Source organism: Rhodnius prolixus, unplaced genomic scaffold, assembly GCF_049639745.1.
Source record: "Rhodnius prolixus isolate KJV_2025 unplaced genomic scaffold, Rpr scaffold_2, whole genome shotgun sequence".
NCBI lineage: Eukaryota > Metazoa > Arthropoda > Insecta > Hemiptera > Reduviidae > Rhodnius > Rhodnius prolixus.
The window spans coordinates 43,230,017-43,250,427 of record NW_027411592.1 but is presented as its reverse complement, the minus strand read 5'-3'; the positions used below and the strand labels follow the sequence as shown (position 1 = coordinate 43,250,427).

General features: G+C 34.3%; 1 protein-coding gene across 1 annotated transcript in view; it reads right to left on the bottom strand.

The window, feature by feature from the left end:
* Nucleotides 1-20,160, bottom strand: part of fw (CUB and Sushi multiple domains furrowed) — a 134,072-nt gene extending 113,912 nt beyond the window's left edge. Inside the window, exon 1 of the mRNA XM_074119379.1 lies at nucleotides 19,941-20,160. Within this exon, the coding sequence (XP_073975480.1) occupies nucleotides 19,941-20,016 (76 nt within the window). The 5' untranslated portion in view covers nucleotides 20,017-20,160. The remainder of the gene's footprint in view (nucleotides 1-19,940) is intronic.
* Nucleotides 20,161-20,411: the final 251 nt, after the last annotated feature.

Below are 20,411 nucleotides of genomic sequence, written 5' to 3'. Positions count from 1 at the left end.
CCATGTTTCATCCACAGTGACGAAACGACGCTTAAAGTCCTGCGGATTCTTCTGGAACAGCTGCAAACCGTCCTTGCAACACTTCACACGATTTCGTTTTTGGTCAAGCGTGAGCAATCGCGGCACCCATCTTGCGGATAGCTTTGTCATGTCCAAATGTTGATGCAAAATATTATGTACCCGTTCATTCAGATGCCCTCAGCACTAACAATTTCACGCACCTTCACTCTTCTTTCATCCATCACCATATCATGGATTTTGTCAATGATTTCTGGAGTAGTAACCTCAACAGGGCGTACAGAACGTTCAGCGTCACTTGTGCCCATATGGCCACTCCGAAAATTTTGATACCACTTATAAACTGTTCTAATCGAAGGTGCAGAGTCACCATAATGTTTATCAAGCTTCTCTTTAGTCTCCTGAGGCGTTTTGCCTTTCATAAAGTAGTGTTTAATCAACACACGAAATTCTTTTTCGTTCATTTTTTGAAAATCACTCGACTTCCTCGATTCAAACGAATGCCAAACACAAAGAAATAGACCGACTGGCTGAAACTTGGTGTGTGTCCTTCCAAGAGATGCTACTAACTAAACATAACCTCGATACGCGCCAGTGGTGCAATTTCTCTGACTTTGCACGGACTTTTCAAACGACCCTCGTATTCTGCTGTTTGGATGCTGCCATTACTAATTATGGTGATCAGATCAGCAGTCTTTAAAGAAGTAATTTTTTCTTGTCATGATTGACGTCTAGTCAGACTGCGTAAAACCAAACTAAAATTGAAGGTGAAATGAAATATTTTCTTTGATTTTTTTCAGTTGATATTAATATTACTTCATCTAGGTCAGTAGCGCCTTTAACATTTTAAAGTACAATGTGGGATTCCGTTCACAAACTCCCAAAAACCAGGTATGAGGCTGGAGGTACCATTATCTCACTATTTCGAATGCAGAACTTGGGGAGAAATATCAACTTTCAAATCTCCTGTGAATTTATAAACCCCCTTTCTGACTAAGGGTTATTGCAAAACAAAAAAATTTCAAGCTCCTTTGGTGTAAAGTTGTGCTCATCAGAGTTCACTGTTCAATGGACTCTTGAAGAAAAACATTTCCACAAAAGTCCCACGCTACACAGCTCTGTACATGCATTCAAGAAGAGGCTGCGTAGTCATCAGCTACTCGCTGTTGAAAAATCTACCTAAAACCGTGTAACACTTGTTGCAAGTAGGAGTAATGTATTCCCATATCACGTTCATACCATGATGTTGCCACTGTTTGTCTTGATTTGTAGGATTTATGTTGTATCATGAACTATTTTGCACGATACAGTGAGTGTGTTAGCCAGATATCCTCGCGTCTTCTGACCTGTTTAATTTTACCCACGATTTTCATAAAAACATCAGTCATGCGCACACGTCTACAGCTGTCTGTCTATATGGTCATGCATTGAAAAATAACAAACGCAAGTCACCTTATTGGTGGACGTTAATGTTGTATTTGAGTTGAGAACATAAATAAGTTTCAATTGGTTAGTGGAGTGCATAAAAAAAATCACAAAAATGATTTTGAATGCTTACTAACATCAATTGGTTCCCAAATTTCTAAGCAGGATACTAAATTTCAATAAGTTATTCCTGCAGGTAGCCACTAACTTTGCACTTTTTGGCCACACGTCATTCTAATAATATAATTCAATCAGAATAAAAATAAATAATGAAATGAGTAATAATAATAAAATATTATAGTTTTTAAAATAAGAACAGCGACATAAAATTTAAATAGAAGACGAACTAGTTCAGAAGAAAGTTAACAACTTAGTGTAGATTGTGAAGATTAAATTAGGTGAGAAAAATGATGACACGTAACCTCGCAGGAAAAATCTCTAAAACTCCTCCCAACTAATCAAATTTTCCATCAAATTTCTTTGATGTCAAATGGCCGATCGACCAATTTGCGTAGCTGTGTAACATAATTTGATGCAACACGAACTGTTTAGATACGAGAGTGGAGTAGTATCGTGATATAACATGTCTTTTGCAAGTCAACAAAGGGGCATATTCTTTGCTTACCACACTTTAGGCTAAAGACCACCAACTTGCAAGCATCTCTAACGCCTTAATTCATCCCTCATAATCTATAATTTCATTTTAATCTCACAGTAAAGATATTGTGGAACGGAAGTGGTGTAGTTTCATATTAGACTCCAAGTCTGAGCTACCCTAAATACTTTTTATATTATTTGCTATATTGTCCACGACACCTAATTGGTAGTTGGACGTTAAGCCCCACCTGAAAAAATAGGCGATTACTTTACTTTTTATTTGCTATATTAGTATTACTACTTTTCAGAATAGAGTTCCAGATATTCTTTATGATTAAATAGATTTATTGTATAATTTCATATTATTGTACACGTTCCACGAATAAACGGAGCTCTTACGTTCACAAACTAAAGCGCTTCATTAAAATGTTTCTGGGAGTTCCTCCATCTCCCAGAATGTTCTCATGGCTATTACTATCACCTGAAATCACATTCACAAATGAAATTTATTGTTTAAAAAAAATGGCTATTCTCAGTCCGTTAGGAGAAGCTTTATTACATACAAATGGAGAGTCTCCTGCAAGCCTAGCTAAATAAAATATCCACGCAACGCCACTGGAAAGTAGTGGTACTATTTCCATAATTTCCCCTGAAATGATTCCTCCAGTTCCCAATCCAGATTACCACCACTAATCTGGGCCATGGGTAGGATACTTATGTAGTTTAGCACTTGTTTGCAAATTACAAAATACTTTTTTTACGAAATTAATGGCAGAAGAATAATTTATGACGGGAGAAATATAATAATTGCCATAGAACTACATAATTTTGAATCACTTCCTTTTCCAATTGAATATGGGCTATATATGTCAGAACGGAATAGTAAAACCACTTCCAGGACGGTATCATTAGAAAACAATAGGAGTTGGCATGAGATTAAGTGGACCACAAAAGAATGAGTAGTGCGAGACAGGAGACCGTTGTTGGTTAGAGAGGTGTGGTCAAGGCGAACTGCTACACTTGTGTCCACAAAACAAGGACAAGATCTGTTACCACGTTCACACAAACTGCTTCTATGCGAATACATGGACTTTAGTCCAGATATCCTAAAATATTTTCACCCTAAATCGATGTTTATTTTTTTTTTCCAGTTATAATTTAATAGTACGAAATATAAAGTGCTTTAATATTTTAATCTGTTATTTAGATTCGCTTGATATTAAAGTTCAAGGACGATGAAATAGTTTAAATTGGGAAAGCAATGATTAGCTAAGAGATTAGTACACTGAACTCCCACGCGGAAATTCTGGGTTCTAATCTAGCTGGCACTTGATTTTTTCTCTTCCTGTATTGCTCAATATCCGGAGGCTGATAGAGCACTGAGAAGGTTCCGGCTGGCGATTCCCTAGTTGACGAAAATAGAAAAAAAATCATATCATACGGCAATTCTTGAGCTTTGAACTTATATATTTTCTAACCTCCGAATTTTAAAACGTTCTTAGTCATTACTCGCTGCTAAGTGCAAGCGATTTGGGTGCGATTACATTAGGCACCTGCAGCTGGCGATTTCCGAGTTTGATGTAAATCTTGATCAAATTTGAAACTGGGTGTAATCTCTCAAAACGGAACAATCCGTATTTTTTTCAATCCCGCATTGACACAAAAGCAATTTAAGTGCTATCTATAATCTTTAGTTTGATCATTACAGTTCTAAAAACGCAAATGACGACAAATGCTTTTGTAGTATTTGAAATAAAGCAAAAGTGTTTACAAAATATCAAATAAAATGTATAATTTTACTCACATATTGTTAAAAAAAATCGACAACCCAAAGCAAGTAACCATATTTAGATTTTTCTTCAGATAAAACACACTTTTTTAAGGTTTTGTTCAGTTATGTTTGTAAAAAGAGACTTGCATAGCACTTGTTTCGTCCCGTTTTACCCGTTAAGCCAACAGAATTTTAAAGATGTTTAGTTTTGAAAATATTCAGTTTAAAATTTTTAAAGTTAACTCTTGTGCAAATGGGCATTAGTGACCCAAGAGCTAGTACTAAAAAAAAAAAAAGAACAAAATTTGACCCACGCCTCAAAAAGGTTTGCCATCCCTGCTATATAGAAAACATTATGAATATATAAACAACAGCCTCCCACATCTATTTCTAGCCGAGAAATCATCTTAACAGTTCTTCGGGCAAAGGCTGTTTTCTTTCACTCAAGCCTCATTTAAATGTGTTTACACTACAATGGTCCAATAACACAATCATTTTCCGTTTTATTATTCATTAACTGAGTTTGTTGTTGTTTTGGTTAGAGTGGGAAATTAATAATTCTGCTTTTAGATTTTTTGCGATAAAGAGATTCTAAATTATTTCAAGTTAGTCTAAAATGTATTAATAAACTTATGATTATGTATCACCTATAATAATAATAATAATAGATTTTTGAAGGATTATAAAAAGAATACATTTTTTTCTAGCGAAAACCAAGTACTTAGCGATTTAGTACTTAGATTTGGTAAAATCATCAGAATCCCACAATCAGAAGTACTTCTTTCACTGAATGGTGTGTTTTTCACTCTACTAGCAAGGTAAGGAAAATTGTGCAAATTTCCTTGAAATTTTACGGAAAATATTCGTTTTCCAGTCGTGTGAGTGTCCATATCAGATCAGTATTTTTTTCTAGTTTGACCTTTAATTTAGCGAAATTAAATACTCCTGATAACTATAATTCGGCAGCATACTAATTACTATCTGATTTCAAAAATGAAACCGTTAAGTTACATAGAATTCAAAAAAATAGCATTTAAGGCAATCAAACTAAGTATTAGACTTTGGTCGATTAAATTTAGACATGGATGTTAGCCTCTGCAAGAAAATAAGAAAAGGGTTTTTTAAAAAAATAAAACCTCATGTAAGCTTTGTTTATTACAGAAGTGGTGTAAAATATTATATGCCCTATAAAGTTGGAGTATTCTTTGCTTTTATTATAATCTTTATAACATAAGCGTATGAAAAATTAAAGAATTTTGTTCTTGTTTTCCACAGCTGAGCAGCTTCACTCGGTAAAAATCTGTATACGTAGAAGGTATGCCACTGTACAAAAGAATATAGACTGTATGAATTTAGAAAACTCTATTATCTTCAATGATGCAAGGTATTCAAGATATGTTTTCTATCGGAATAAAGATCGATCCAAATGATGTAATAGTTTGCTTGCAACAGATTTCATTCGATATATACACATTTAGTTTGTAATCTTTTTTTAACTCAGATAATATCCCTTTTGGATTGCTTTAGTCATGCACGCACATATTAGTTAATCGTGTTAAGAAATGACGATACAAACAATTTTAGGTTGGCTGAATTAAATATCTGTCAGTATGGGAATGTATCTGAGGAAAGCTCTTTACTGAATGGCTCGCTGGATTAGGAAATGTTAGAAAAATACTGGCGAGAAGAAGTAAAGTCTAAAAATAGTGATGATAAATGGAAACTTTCGTTATGGATAATAAATGGTCCTAAACTGTATTTTCCCTTAACACTGCTGAGATCTGAGATTATCTAGCTCAGGAAGTAGATTCTCGGAGATTCATCTCTTCCACAGAAGTCATATTGTTTATATTCTTCCCTCAAGCTACTGATGTTTTTGCATGTAACTTACTGTATCAGCCTCACTTGTTGCAAAAATGTTCTGAAGTTATGAAAATGGAGCTTAAAAAAGTAATTATCTGGTAGAGAAGTTTTTATTTCTATAATTTTTCTGTAATAATTCGTTTTGGGCTCTTCTAAGAGTTTTAAAATGATCCTATAAGTCAGTAACTCGAGCACTGCAGTCAGTTTTTTTGAGTGTTCATACCATATTTGTTTCTTTGTCTATTTGTATTTTGAAATTTGTGCTGAAATAATTATTTAACGTGAACAGTCTCGCAAATATCACTTCTTTTTTTTTACATAATACAGGTAGGGTAAATAAACATTTGAAATGAAAAACATAAGTTTCATCATAATAATAAATTAATTAAAAAGATTGTGAATATGTAACAATGGCTTAGAATGTTATAAAAGAGAAAGTGTTTTTATAATTAACTTTTAACTTCGTTTTATGTTGATTTTTTTTCCTCTTAAATGTTGGGAAGAATTGTCAGAACTTTGAAGTTTTAATAGGGAAAGGATAATAGCCTTAAGGTGTAGCTACTTATTCAAAAGAGAGCAAAAAAAAAAAACTACATTATTCGGCTTGCTTTATTTTATAGAAAGTTGTTATTTATATAAAGTAAAGAATGAGACTCCGCTAAGAAATATTCCTCAATCATTACTTTCGCTTACCTCTACTGATCATGAAGGCATTGAGATTGTGTCTCATTGTGATTCATGAAAATCGGTTCACGCGTTGAGGCGCTACGTTGCTACAAAGGGTGACAACAAGGATAAGAACAAGTTCTGAAAATGCCGTTTTTCAACAAAAAAGAAATTGTCAACGTTTTTCTCGAAATCCGTAAGATCTGTGTTGCCCAAAATTTCACTTGTTGCCCTATATTATAAAAAAAATTTGGGAATTTTATCTTTTATAGAAAAAGAGAATTGTCAAAGTTGAATGTTTTTGAACGTTACGCTTTTTCGTGCATTTTTTTGGACGATCAATCCTTATCTATCTGTCCTACCGGACAGTTTTAATATAGAATGTTCACGGATGTATCCTTTTAGAGATCTTCTGTTCCAGAAAAAGTGGGTTTTAGAAAATGGGAATATGCAAGTGTTCATGTACGAGTATATGGGAACGCTAGCTTAACGGAAACGAACAGGAAGTTTAAACATTTTACAATCATTTGAGTACCTCCATGGAACTAGACAGGAAGTTAGCGGGCGAAATCTCTCTAGCGGAAATTGTACTTTACTGAAGGAATTTGTTCACTTGTTAAAGCTTTCCTCTTGAATGACTGCTACGATATTCTTTAAAGTTCGCATTTACATTAAAAAAAATGTAGACTTTTGTATTTGTATTTGAAAAATTTATCCAGGGAAATTATATTAAGGAATCCTGATTAAGGAAACTCCTTGACGAAGAAGAAGAAGAAAGAAAAGGACTCCTTTTCTTTAAAGGACGATATCGTATCTTTCAGTAATAAACAATTTAGCAAATAATAAATCTCCTAAATCTTCAATAAAAGTAAAAAACCGACAAAGCAAATATAGTTTGTTTAACAGATCCGACATTAGTTGTTTTTTTTAAATAAGTATTAAATTTCATTGTACTATACATTAAATTTCCATGTAAACATATAATTTATACTAAAATAGTTTTATTATTTCGTGAACAAGAAATTTTTTAATATTATCATTACACCAATTTTTATTTCGTGCACTAAACAGCTTCTAAAATATATAGATAACCATTACTTATGTTTTTGTAAAATTAGTTATGCCTAAAAAACACGAAAAGGCACAGTTACATCACTAAAAATACTATCACACCGGATGTGATGGGCTAAATGTTTCAACAACATTGCATTGCAAAATAGCCTAACGTCTATTTATTACAGAAGAGATTAAATTCTCCCTGCTAAGGCCTGTGGGCCACTTGTAGTATTGCAGTATATACATATTTCTAAAAATATCTAATTTAAAAACAATTTGCATTCGATATTGCATAATTTAAAATGAACATGATGAGAAATTATTAATTGCAGAGTCAAACCTAGAATTAAACATTTCAAAATTTCACAGTTGAGGGGATATTTTTTTATTAATAGTTGAGTTAAAACTGAAGGAATATTGTTGAACTTGCTAAAAACGGTGTTCGTCAATAAAGCCAGTTAATACAATGAAAATTTTTTGAAACTTAGATATTGCTCGGAAAAATCGCAGGAAATCATAAAATTCATCCAATAAAGTGGCACTTTTGATTTATAATATTAGGAATTAAACTTAATATTTAATCCTTAAATGTTGTAAAGAAAGGCACAGACATAGTGCTAAAACACCGAGGCATATCTTTCTCCATTCATCTATTTACAACTTTACTGTGTATGTAGTACAATTAATACTGTACACGAAGAAACAAGCACACGTGTGGTACTTTGAAGAAGTTCACATCCGTTAGAGTGTCATCCTAACTGCACATTTACATCACTTAATTAGAATGTTCTCTAGGTCACTGGCGCTTCAGGCGTCTTCTATGTTTTTAAGGAAGAGTGGTAGATAGTGATGAGGATGACCTGAGTGGAAAAAGACTGGAATTTCCTGTATCTAAATACATTTCGATCTGGAAACGAAAAGAATATTGAGGAAACGGTGAAGAGTAAAATTGGAGACATAATAGGGAGCGTCTGTGATTCGGCGGAGTCTTTTGGATTGGAAAAACTAGGTGCTTCTGGAATCTGATGGCTTGGTTGAACACAATGGTTCAGCTCCTTAAGTTCAGGTAGGTCTAATAATTGTTATGTAATCGCCTTATCTTATTAAGGATTGAGAAGAAGGGCGGAAGCAGATACTTCACTGATATTAGAGAAAGGATTAGTTCAGTACTGGAATGTATCGTGGTGATCGCAGGACCGAATTCAGCTGCTGACTCTTAGATTTTCTCTTCTTAGGAGCTTCTTATAGCTCACTGTGTGGAGGTCGGCCAGGCACTGAGAGAAACTCCTGACGGTCTTAGAAGCGCCTTAAATAAATTCAAAAAATACTATAATATTATTACTACTGTTTCTAATATTATAATCACCAAATGGGAGTGTTTCCCCATTTTTTGAAATAATTTTAATGTATAGCCGAAAGTATGAATAGCGATTAAGTTATCTTAAAAATCTTTCGATTTAACGAATCTCACTTTCTAAACCGCCAATTACAATGATATGAATGCACCGTGTCCATTTTCACTTTTTTAGCTAAATTTACGAATTCTAACTAAACGAAATAATTGCTTATAGACTAAATATAGGTCAAAAAAGACATTCAGTTTATAAATCGTTGAGAGTAAAACCTTGTACACTTGTATCATACTTGGTGTCCAGCTCAACGAAACTAACGCTTAGTCAACTTGGTTGGCTATTCAGACTTCGTGGTGAGCTACTCTATACCCCTTGGGTTGAGAGAAATAACTCCTTGTGTTCTCTGTGTAACTCTCGGGCGAGGGAGAATGTCTGTCATTTTTTGGCAGACTGCTCCATTCTCTCGGAGATACGTAGGCTTTATGTTGGTTGTGGCAAATTATCTAGATCGGAGTTAATATTGATGCTCAATGGCGAAAACTGCATTGGGATTATTGGTTTTGCGAGACACGCCTGGCAATATAGACACAATTTAATCATGGAATTTAATTTTGATTAAGCTTTCTTTGTATTACACTTTACAGGTTCTTTTTGCTTTAACTAAGTGTACTTAGTTTAGTAATTCATAGTAGTTCATATATTTAGTATATTATTGTTATTGAAAATGGTAATTTATTTTAAGAGAATCCTTCTTTTCTTTTTTCTGCTTATTATTAATATTTTATTTGTATTATTATTTATTTATTCATTTTTTTTTTCTCATCTTTTGTATTCTCTTTTAGCAGTTTTTGTTTTTAAATACTTAGTCAATTTATAAAGCAATTTGTAATTGTTATTTTATATATGTATATCAACCTCCGGCAGACGGTTTTCCATTGCCGTAGAATACTTTTCTTTTTCTTCATTTTTTATGTTTGTATTATAATTTCTTTTCAAATAAAGTATTATTATTATATCATTTTTGTATTAAACATTTATATGTGTGGTGGGAAATTGAATTACAAAAAACAGAAACTGGTCGCGGAAATTTCAAAAAGGAGGACTAGATAGAAAAAAAAGAGAGTAGAACTCTATTATCTGGTCAGTCGGAAGAGCGGAATCTGTCACTCAATGCTACTGAATAGTCAGAAATCACATTGAAGGCTCTATTTTACCATATTTTCAGCGTAAAGTAATCGTTAACAACTTACATTTATTTTAGAACAAACTTTTTAAAAGGAGGTTTGAATAATATTTTTAAAACTATCTCGCAACTCTTCTATCACACAAAGAACGTATGAATGAAGAGAAAGTAACGATAATAAAACTAGTGGAACCACAATGAACTGAGTGGTAATCGGAGCGAAATAGGCTTACACATCTAGAGGCTACTTCCAGTGCAGCGGTAAGGATTCGGCAACTCGTCATGTGCAGTGCGAGTGATGGTAGCATTCTTCATGGTCTTTTGAGTGTTAATGTGACCTTCGGCGTTTTAGTTCGATTCCCATGGGTGGCTCTCAATTAACACTTTGACAGGTGCCGAATTTCCAAATTGGAGCTACCTACAGTGGGGACTTCATTAACGACACACTGTTTATGAAAAGGTTGAAGATGACAGATCGAAAGGTACAATTGAAGCCTTCCCTGGTGTGAATTGGGTTTATCTTCAGTTAGATTTTGTAAGGCGGGACGGGACACCCATGTCCCACGGCACCGCAGCCACAAGAGACTTTTTGTGCCTTCCCCTTTAAGTCTAGTAGATGAAACCTCCCCTTCTAAAAAGGTTGAGGACTTTCCGTACCAGTTCCTTCTGCGCTACAATCTCCTTTGGCCTCAAAGTTCCAAAGATATCGTAGCGCAGTCTCTCGATTGCAACGCAATCGAATAACAGATGAGAGGCCGTTTCCTCCTCTTTCTGGCACAGTCTGCTCAACGGTTCCAAGTTAATAAGCCCTATCTTGTGCAGGTGCACAAGTGCCCCGTGAATAGGCCTATGATCAGAGTAATCTGATTTCTGCCCAAGCCCAGATTCTCTTTGGTTATCTTCAGTTAGCAGGAAAACGAGCTATAATTCTACATTTAAAAGAGAATAGATTCCGGGAGGTCTTCTAGTCGCAATGCTCTAGAGCTCAAAAAACATCAACCTTGCTGCCAAAACTTTTACAAATTAAATCTACCCACCCTTCTGGAAATACGCTCACGTTTGTATAATCTTCAAAAAACTTTAAGAATACCAACAGAGGACTGAATTGAGGAGAATTAATAAAAAGTAAATATCGAGTACATTTTTTCGAAGTCAAAAACTTTTCTTTTTGCCATCGCGTAGCAAACTTTAGAACACTTATTCATACATCAAGCTATGAATTATTCAGAATTTTATGCATTTGCATTAAATTTTAGGACTGGCAAAGGACTAAGCAAATGGACACGTACACTTGTTGTGAATCATTCACAACTAAATAAAACGTTGTTTAATTATTTGAAAATGTAACCAGCAAGAAATCAGAAAGAAAGTTAGTTATTAAAAAGGTTACAAATCTAGAACGATTTTAAACTATAACTTTTTCAAATCAGTATGAAAGGAGTACACAAATTTGCTCACATAACTGGCAACTGGAAGCATCGCGATCATCTCATAAATTCTAAATTGAGTTTCTCAATTCATTATTTGAGGTTCTCTGAACTCGAGAAAATTGTTTTTAGAAAAGGTTGTGCCCCCAACTTTTTCAGGAGGACTTTACGACCAACTACCGATCAGGTGCTGCAGACGGAGGCGGATAGCTAGCTCATAATTTTTTTTATTTCATACATTAAGCAAAATCCAAGGCCTCGATCGCGAATCGAACATAACATCACAATACTTAGCTTTGAAGGTCGCGTCTTTGACCGCTCAAGTGTGTTTGAACATATGAATGTATATAATATTGTATATCCGCACAATATGTCGTTTGTAAGAGAGCATAAAACGCAGGAAATTCAGTTTTATCTCATCTTAGCCAACTTTATTAATTTCTTATATTTTTATTTAACTTAGTTGAAATTTGATCAAAAATTGCTTCAATGAGTTTTACTGATTCAATGCACTTATTGCTTACATTAATAAGTAAATCTACAACTTTTATTTTCATTACTTTTTCTAGAAAAATTCTAGGAATATTTGTACCTAGACTTCCTTCTAACGTTCCATTTTAAGTTTAAGGTACGTTGCTATCACTTAAAGAAAGGCTGTCTACTTAGCCCACTCCTATTCGCATTATTTATAAATGACTTGGAGGATGAATTTGAATCAGGAGTGCAGGTAGGAAGTCAGGTAATTAAAATTATACTGTATGCGGATGATATAGTACTGATTGCCGATAGTCCGCGAGCCCTACAGAGAAACATACTGAAGCTGGAGCGGTATTGCGAAAGGTGGAACCTTCAAGTGAACATTGATAAGTCCAAAGTGGTTGTGTTTCGCAATGGAGGTAGACTTGGAGCTAGAGAGTGCTGGACGTACAAGACCCAGGAGATAGAGGTAGTAAATCGTTTTGTCTATTTGGGTGTGTTGTTGACCTCTCAATTGAATTTAAAACCTCATTTTCTCGATAAATCCTCGTCAGCTAAACTCGCGTTAAATGTTATTTGGAGAGGAGCGATAATGCAGCCTCAAATACCTCTGAAAGCGAAACTCCAAGTATTTAATGCGGTGTCGCGTTCTATTCTTTGTTACGCAGCTCAAGTTTGGGGGTCAGAGGAGTTCCGTGAGGTGGAGAGAGTCCTGTGGTTTTTCATAAGAAAAATATTTGCTTTGCCAAATTTCACTCCATCATACATACTTCACTTAGAAACTGGCCTTGAGCCTATATTCTTTTATACCTTGGCATTAAATAGTCGGTATCTAGTAAAGGTGTTAAATATGGATCAATCGAGGTTTCCCAGGATAGTTGCTGAGGAGATCGTAAGAGTGGGTATATCATGGGCTAAAAGTTGGAACGTTTTGGCTGAGCGGGCTCAGGTTAATCTGAGGATGGGCGTTCTGGAGCGAGAGGGACTCCCTTCACGCTTTCAGTCCATTATTGCTTGGTTGAGGAAAGGTTTTTTGCTGAACCAACTTGAAAGGGCGCAGGCTTCACATAGATATACGATTTACAAGTTGCTTGACCACGAGGTCAGGTGCGCAGATTTGACTGGTGGTGGCGGGATGGAAAACGGTATTACTGAGATAAGGTGGATATTAAAGCTGAGAGGAGAATTGCTGAAACTCAACCATAAACCTTACAACCTTGACAGAGAGGAGGAATGTTCTCTTTGTAATTATAGGGTAAAGGAGGACACCTTTCACTTTGTTGCAGAGTGCCCTATTCTTGCTCCCTACCGTTTATCTGTGTTTGGGGAAAGATTTCTTTCGTTCGGTTTCTTCCTCAATCTGCTGAACGGTCCTGATTGGTCTCACCTAATTAGATACGTGGTTGCAGCATGGCAATACAGGAGAATAATAAAAAATGAATTTAATTTTTAAATTTCTCTTATATACTATTTGTTAATTATAAACGCACTAGCCCTAGATTTAGTATTCAGTAGTTCTTCAACGAATACAATATAAATATTGTTCAATAATGAATTGTTTTATCTATTAGCAGTTTTGGATGTCTTTTGATTTGTATTTAATAACAAAATTGTAATTTATCTCTCTCTCTTTCTCTCAAATTTTCGTTTCTTTTTTCTTTTCTTATACTTTTTTCTCTTTTTAATTTTCAGTTAATAGTCACTATTATTATTATTAAATTTGTAGTAAATAAATTTTGAAATTAATGGTAATATTTTGTTGAATTTATATTATATATATTATAAAAGGCACTGCCATAATTGTATCTAACCAAACCCCGGCAGACGGTTATCCTTGCCGTATTAAGTTTTCATATGTATTAATGAATGTATTTCTTTCTTTTTATGGTATTATGTGAAATAAACTTACTTATTATTATTATTATTATTATCACTTAAAGATAATAAATGAAGAGGATTAAATTAAAGTAGTAAGTAAAGTAATCGCCTATTTTTTTCAGGCGGGGCTTCACGTCCAACTACCAATTAGGTGTCGCGGACGGAGGCGACTAGCAAACATACTTTACTGTAAATTTCTTTTATCAACCATTAAATAAAATCCAAGGCCTAAGCCCGGGAATCGAACCCAGTACCACAATGCATATTAGCTTTACAGGTCTCGCCTCTAACCGCTCGGCTACCGTAGCGCCTCGAAGAGGATTAAAAATCGCTAAAATTCCAAAAGTCGAAGAATCAAACTGCCATTTTCCTGAAGGTTTTCGTTTTACCTTCCTCCATTTTCTCGAAAAAACAAACAACTAATTTTTTTTTAAATTTGGAACAGTTATTACTCATAATCTTTAGAAGGGGTCTTTAAAAGAAGGAATATAATTTAGGATTATATTCATTAAGAGAGAGTTAAATTGTGTACTGGCTAAGGAAATGTCAAGAAGTCAATTTTACAATATATTTGCCATTTTTATTCAATGCATTTTCATATTTACTCGTGTTTGCTTCTTTATTAAATAAAAAGCACACTGCAAACGGCTTATTGCTGCAAAAGCTAAAACTGGTTTTAGAAAGTGCGATTTCGATAGAAATTCGCAGATTTCTTATAAATTATTCAGGACATGTTATAAAAATTCAAACTTGGAATTACTAGTAATTTCTCAAACTAGAAATAAAAGTATATTCCTGTTAAAAGAAAAAATGCTGGAGTATGACACAGACATCTATTGCACTAAAGAGAAAACATTTAATAACAATTTGCAAAAATTTGACTTACAATCTACAATGGAAAAATTAATAACTAACCAGTTTGGGGAGACATTTGTTTATATTCCAATTAACCCTGGCAACGTCCAGAATTTAATTAAAACGAGGTTTAATTTAGAATTTCTTGTATTTTCATAACATAGGTGTAACAAATGGTTAAAGTTTGCATTCAATTACTGTATTATTTAATATTAAGAATCCCGGGTTCGAATCCAGCAGCTGGCCCTTAGATTTTCTCTTCCTAGGAGCTTCTTACAGCTCACTGTCCGGTGATGGACAGTGTTGTCTGTAACGAGAGAACACTGTCCGGAGGCCGGCAGTGCACTGGAAAAAGCTCCGGGCGCTAATGACCTCAGCTGTTGATGCGCCAAAAAAAAAAAAAAAAAAAAAAAAAATATTAAGAATAATTTCTTTTAAACTCAGTTATTACGTTCAATCATCGTTTTTAAAACGATATTCACTCGGAAAAAAAAACCCAATGAATTAAGGCTTAAAATTAGGTTATTTTTCTATTGCGATATAAAAATATTGTTTTATTTGATAAGCTACCGATCTTTTGATCAAGCTATTAGAAACAAAGTACACTAACCGAAGATCACTTATGTAAAGAAAAATATGAAACCTCACACTCAACCAAATTGGCAAAATTTGTGTTTGAATCAATTTTGTGAGGAGAAAACTTTGGGAAATTTGGCCCTTAATTAAAGTTGGAAATTTCTAAAACAAGAGCAGTTTATAAATATGATTTGGTTTTGAGTAAATAGGTAGAAGCTAGCATTTACATGCGGGGGGACATTGAGTTTACCAAAGCCAATTTTGATTTCAATTAGTTGATCACTTAGTCTTTTACAATCAATTCCAAACAAAATACAATCAACTTTCTTCATCAATCATCTGTCCAAAGAGCACGATAACGCTAATGTACATTAATTTTCCAATTTCAGTTTTATTTGATCTTATCCAGTTAGGCATAAAAGATTTGCATCCCTCTAGATCTACAGTTTAATAGAAATAGAAAAGAAATTTATTATTCTGGGACAATTGTCCCCTAAGAATAAATACAGGAACAAATAGAGGCCTTAGCAGTTTGGCCTGTGATTATACAGAAATTAAATAAATAAATAAATAAATATTTACAAAAGTGAAAATATAATAAGTGAAAATGAAAGTAAAAATAAAATAATAAAACAGCAGAAATTAAGGAAATAAATTAAAATCATTAGAATTTCGGAGGAAGCTGAATAGAAAGGAGATAACTGAATAGACGGGATTTAAAGATGGATAGGGTAGGAGCATGGCGGACAGATGAAGGCAAGGAGTTCCAGAGAGAGGTAGCACGTATGAGGAAGGACTTGTCAAAGGATGAGGTACGGTGAGAGGGAATATAGAGATCAGATGAGCGAGATCTAGTATTACGGGAATGGATGGAGGATTTAAACTTAAGGAGTTGAAAAAGTATAGGAAGGCCTTTGAGACTGGATGACTTGAAAAAGGAAAGGAGCCAAAAAATATTGGCGGCGATAGACAGGAAAAAGCCACTTCAACTCATCGTAGCAGTGCGAAATGCGAGAGTCTCTGGAAATGCTGAAAATAAATCTTATGAAGCAGTTCATGAGGCGCTTAAGCTTAGCTTCAATATCACCAGAAAGACCGCCATACACTAAACAACCATAGTCGAAATGGGGGAATATAAGAGAGGAAACTAGGAGTTGCCGGGTCTTAATTGGAAAAAGGTGACGGGAACTATTAAACTGCTTAAGGATATGGATGGAACGACGAGAGATTTGGGAAACATGGTTTTTCCAGGATAGGTTTTGATCGAAAGTGATACCAAGGTTTTTCACAGAGGAACAATATTTTATTGGGGTATTGTAAAGGAAAAGATTAGGAAGAGGAGCCAATGATTTAAGGAGTGGGTTGGAGCCAATAACAATAGCTTTGGTCTTTTCTACATTCAGGGTAAGCTTATTGTTCGTGGCCCATGCTGAGATATTATTGAGGTCTTCTTGAAGTTTAAATGCAGCTTCAAACAAATCCGACGGGGAAAAGGATATGTAAATCTGAAAATCATCAGCATAGAGGTGATACTGGGAATGAGAGATGGAAAGAGGAAGGTCATTGATGTAAATTGAGAAGAGGGTGGGAGATAGGGAAGAACCTTGAGGTACACCGCGTGACAAAGGAAGAAGTGAAGAAGGATTACTATCGGGAGTGACAACGAATTGGGAACGATTAGACAGGAAGGATTGGAACCAACGGAGGGTGCTATTGGAATAAGAGAGGGATTGTAGTTTAGATAGCAGGATATGATGGTCAGTTTGTGTGCTGAAACGAGCTGTCGGAACTGCTTTATGTGAATGGTATCTGTGCACAGTGTACACAGCAATCAGAGCCTGACGACATCCGGCGACATACCTTTAATTTCGGCCGACATAACGGCTCTACAGTTAAATTTACAATGAACAATCAGATTTCTTTAAAAACAGAAATTTATCAAGTTCCACGGGAGAAGTGCCTAATATGAAGCAAGTTCAAGCGAAAGATAATTCGAAAAAGAAATCAGTTTTCTTCAATGCTTATTTTTAAAGAAGGAGATCGCAACACTAAAAGTAGCTAAAGACATAGTCCAACTGAATCCCTTAAGAAGGGTTTTACGGCATAGAGTGGAAAAGACAAGTAAGGTAACCGGTGACCAATCTAATCCACTATTCATCAACAACGCAATGGTAACCAAGCTGCCGAATATTTTGTTTCAGGAAGAAAACGTCAAACAGAAAGAAGAAAACTACCTCGCTGCAAAACTTCATTCTTCATCATTCCTTATTTGCATAATAAATCATTTTAGTTAATTCTACGCTTTGCTCGGCCAATCTTAAATATAAAAACATCGGGAGTTATTTAATTGTGAATTTCAGGTTTAGAATAGTTTCATGATTCCTTCCAATTATTTATTGTACAATCTCTCTTTTCGGCCCCACGGTTTTCACTGGAGCCACCCTCGGAACTCAAGATTACAAAAAAAATCTGTGGTTTCATTTACTAAAAAGAAGCCAGTAAGGAAGTAACCTGGTAAGAGCCTTCTTTTTGGAAATAAACAGTGAAAAGGTAACCAAAACAAATGGAACACATTGGAAGAAAAGGTTTGGAGCAGAAGATTGTCCTTGCAGATTTCACAATGCAGAATCCTTGGACAGTCTTTCGTGCTTGATTTTGAAAGGATGGTAGTAAGTTGCACGCTGATAGTAGAGGAAGTATGGATTGGTCCGGCAATGGTGCCTAGAAAGAACTGCCAAAGTAATCCTGGAGTAAAATTACGTAACTTGCAGAACGGAAGTAATGGTTAACCTTGTGGTTTATGGGGGTTCGTCGCTCTTCATAGCTTTATGACGAACAAAGCGTTGGTTCGTTTTTGAATTTAGTTAGTAACCAAGACCAATCTATCCATAATTTGTTCACCTCGAATAGTCCATTAAAACAGCTGTAGTGATTAGAATTTTCTACAACTTCTTTTTCATGAGCTCTGCACCAGTCCAGGACTGATTGCATCGATTAAAATTATTTCTTTTTCATCATGCAAAACAGAACATGAATTCAACTGAGAGTAGACTATTTCATCTTGGAAACACAACGAGCATAATGATACTAATTCAGTGTACAAGTGCATTGCTGGGTTATCATGACCAATAACTACAATTACAACATTCCAACAACTGAAATTGTTTTTAGGATACAGCAATGAGGCGCATCTTTCTTCCTTCGGCGACTCTGTTCTTCTCAAGGTGATCGCAGCTATTAAATGTTATCTCCATCTTTGCATGCTCACATGTAAGAGGATTCTGCTCTTGCTCCGTACGAGAGTATATCTTAAACCATTTGATTGGACACATCCGACAGAAACAAAATGGAAAACAAATATTTGGATTTTGAATTCTTTATCTATTACTTATTCAGAACAACCAATTTTATCCCACGGTAGGTGACATAAACTTGTTTTGATGAAATTACCATAGCAACTTAACACTTGCTGACATGAACAATAAGATCCTCAAACAGTTTTTGTTTAATTATGAAATAATTCCAAATCTACAAGAATTTAAGCGTCTATCGCTTTAAAGACTAGACTTCACAAGCGTACTGTTTGGTATTATTCAGGAATACAGGATTATTATAAGAAGTCTTGCAGAGTAAGTGGTCTTCAGTGAATGGCCGATCTGCTGACAGCACCGTCATTACGTAGTTATTTTGTAACGTGGGCTGACCAAGATACTTTAATGGTATTCCTACAACGCCTACATATATATCTAGAGCATTCAAATCTAAATTAAATGTCAAAGTATAATATTGTTTCTTTGTATAAATTACATCCGGTAAGTTTTATTAGCTGATAACCTAGAATTCCTGTTTATTACAAATTTAGTAATAATTAGAAGTTCGATTTATTAAGATATTAATTCTTAAATTGAAATTCTTAAAAAAATTTACATAAAATAATTATTTTTATTAAAAAAAGACAGGTAAGAATCAAATATAAAATTAACGGGGAAGAAGAAATATTCGTCACAGAGTCAGAACTTCTTTTCACAAATATTTTTGCAAGTCTGACTAATATAATAATAAAAAGTCAAATTTATATAATCAAGATTTACCTAGTTTCGTCTATATTTTATTTTTTTACTGTTGTCTATCAGATTATTTCTTACCAATGAATTCTATTATTTGATCCGGTTACCTATAGCTTAACGGTTATAAAATTGTATTGAAAGCTTGACCAAGAAATAATTTTCTTTTTCTTCATTGCTGGGAAAATTTACCAAAAATTAAATTTTCCTGCAGCACTTAACCATCAAGCTTTTCAAAAATATTGGAAAATTATCTATTAAATTCTTCAAAAATAAAGATAACAGCGATTATTTAGATTAGTATGCTTTAGTGGCTTATGGAGAAATTTTTAAACCATTGTGTGTTACAAAAGTATTTTTTCTTTTGTTGTATGTGATTCTTATAAAACTGCTGAAATTTTTGAGCTATACAAATTAAAAATATGTATTCTTTGAGTGCGCGATAAAGATTTTAATGTTTATCTGAATCTGTATTAGTGCAGATAGTTTTCGTGATTAATATAAAAGTAATGAAACATGAACTAATTAAAAAACAAAACGTTTTTAAATTGCGAAAACTATCTTTAACAATAAGCTTTCATAAGTTTATCTTGTAAGCATAAAACACAAAAGTAATCGTTTAGCCACTGGCAGTCCTATTAAAAAAGAAATTAAATAGTAATAAAAAACAAAAATTAATGTTTAAAAAAAAAAAGACTTTAACGGTCGGGAAAGAAAAATATTGACAAATACCTTTTACAAACGAAGTCCTTATTAAAAAAATAACATAAAACAGCCCAATAAAGGGCCGGCTCCAACGAAGTAACATCTCACACCACACACGAAAGAAATGTTCGTTATTGTTCACATGGGCAACATGATGAGCAAAAAAAAAAGTACGGTGGGCTTAACACTTAATTGAAAACTAAAACAACGAAAAAACAGAAATTCGTTTCTTTTGTACACTTTCACAGTCACACAGAACTGGATATACTGATGAAGGGTTGTCTAAGTATGATTGCGTTCACCTTGTAGTGGGGAGTGACGTCACTAACGGTATACCCCTCTCTCTCTTTTTTTTCTAAAGAACCAAAATCTTGTGAAGTTTCTAAAAACTGTGGCTGGTAGCAGATCGCGGATTTCTTACTTATTGGACGGTTACATGTCTTTAAGTGAAGGAAGAAGCGATAGAAAACAGTAAAAAAACTCATTTTTTTAAGGACT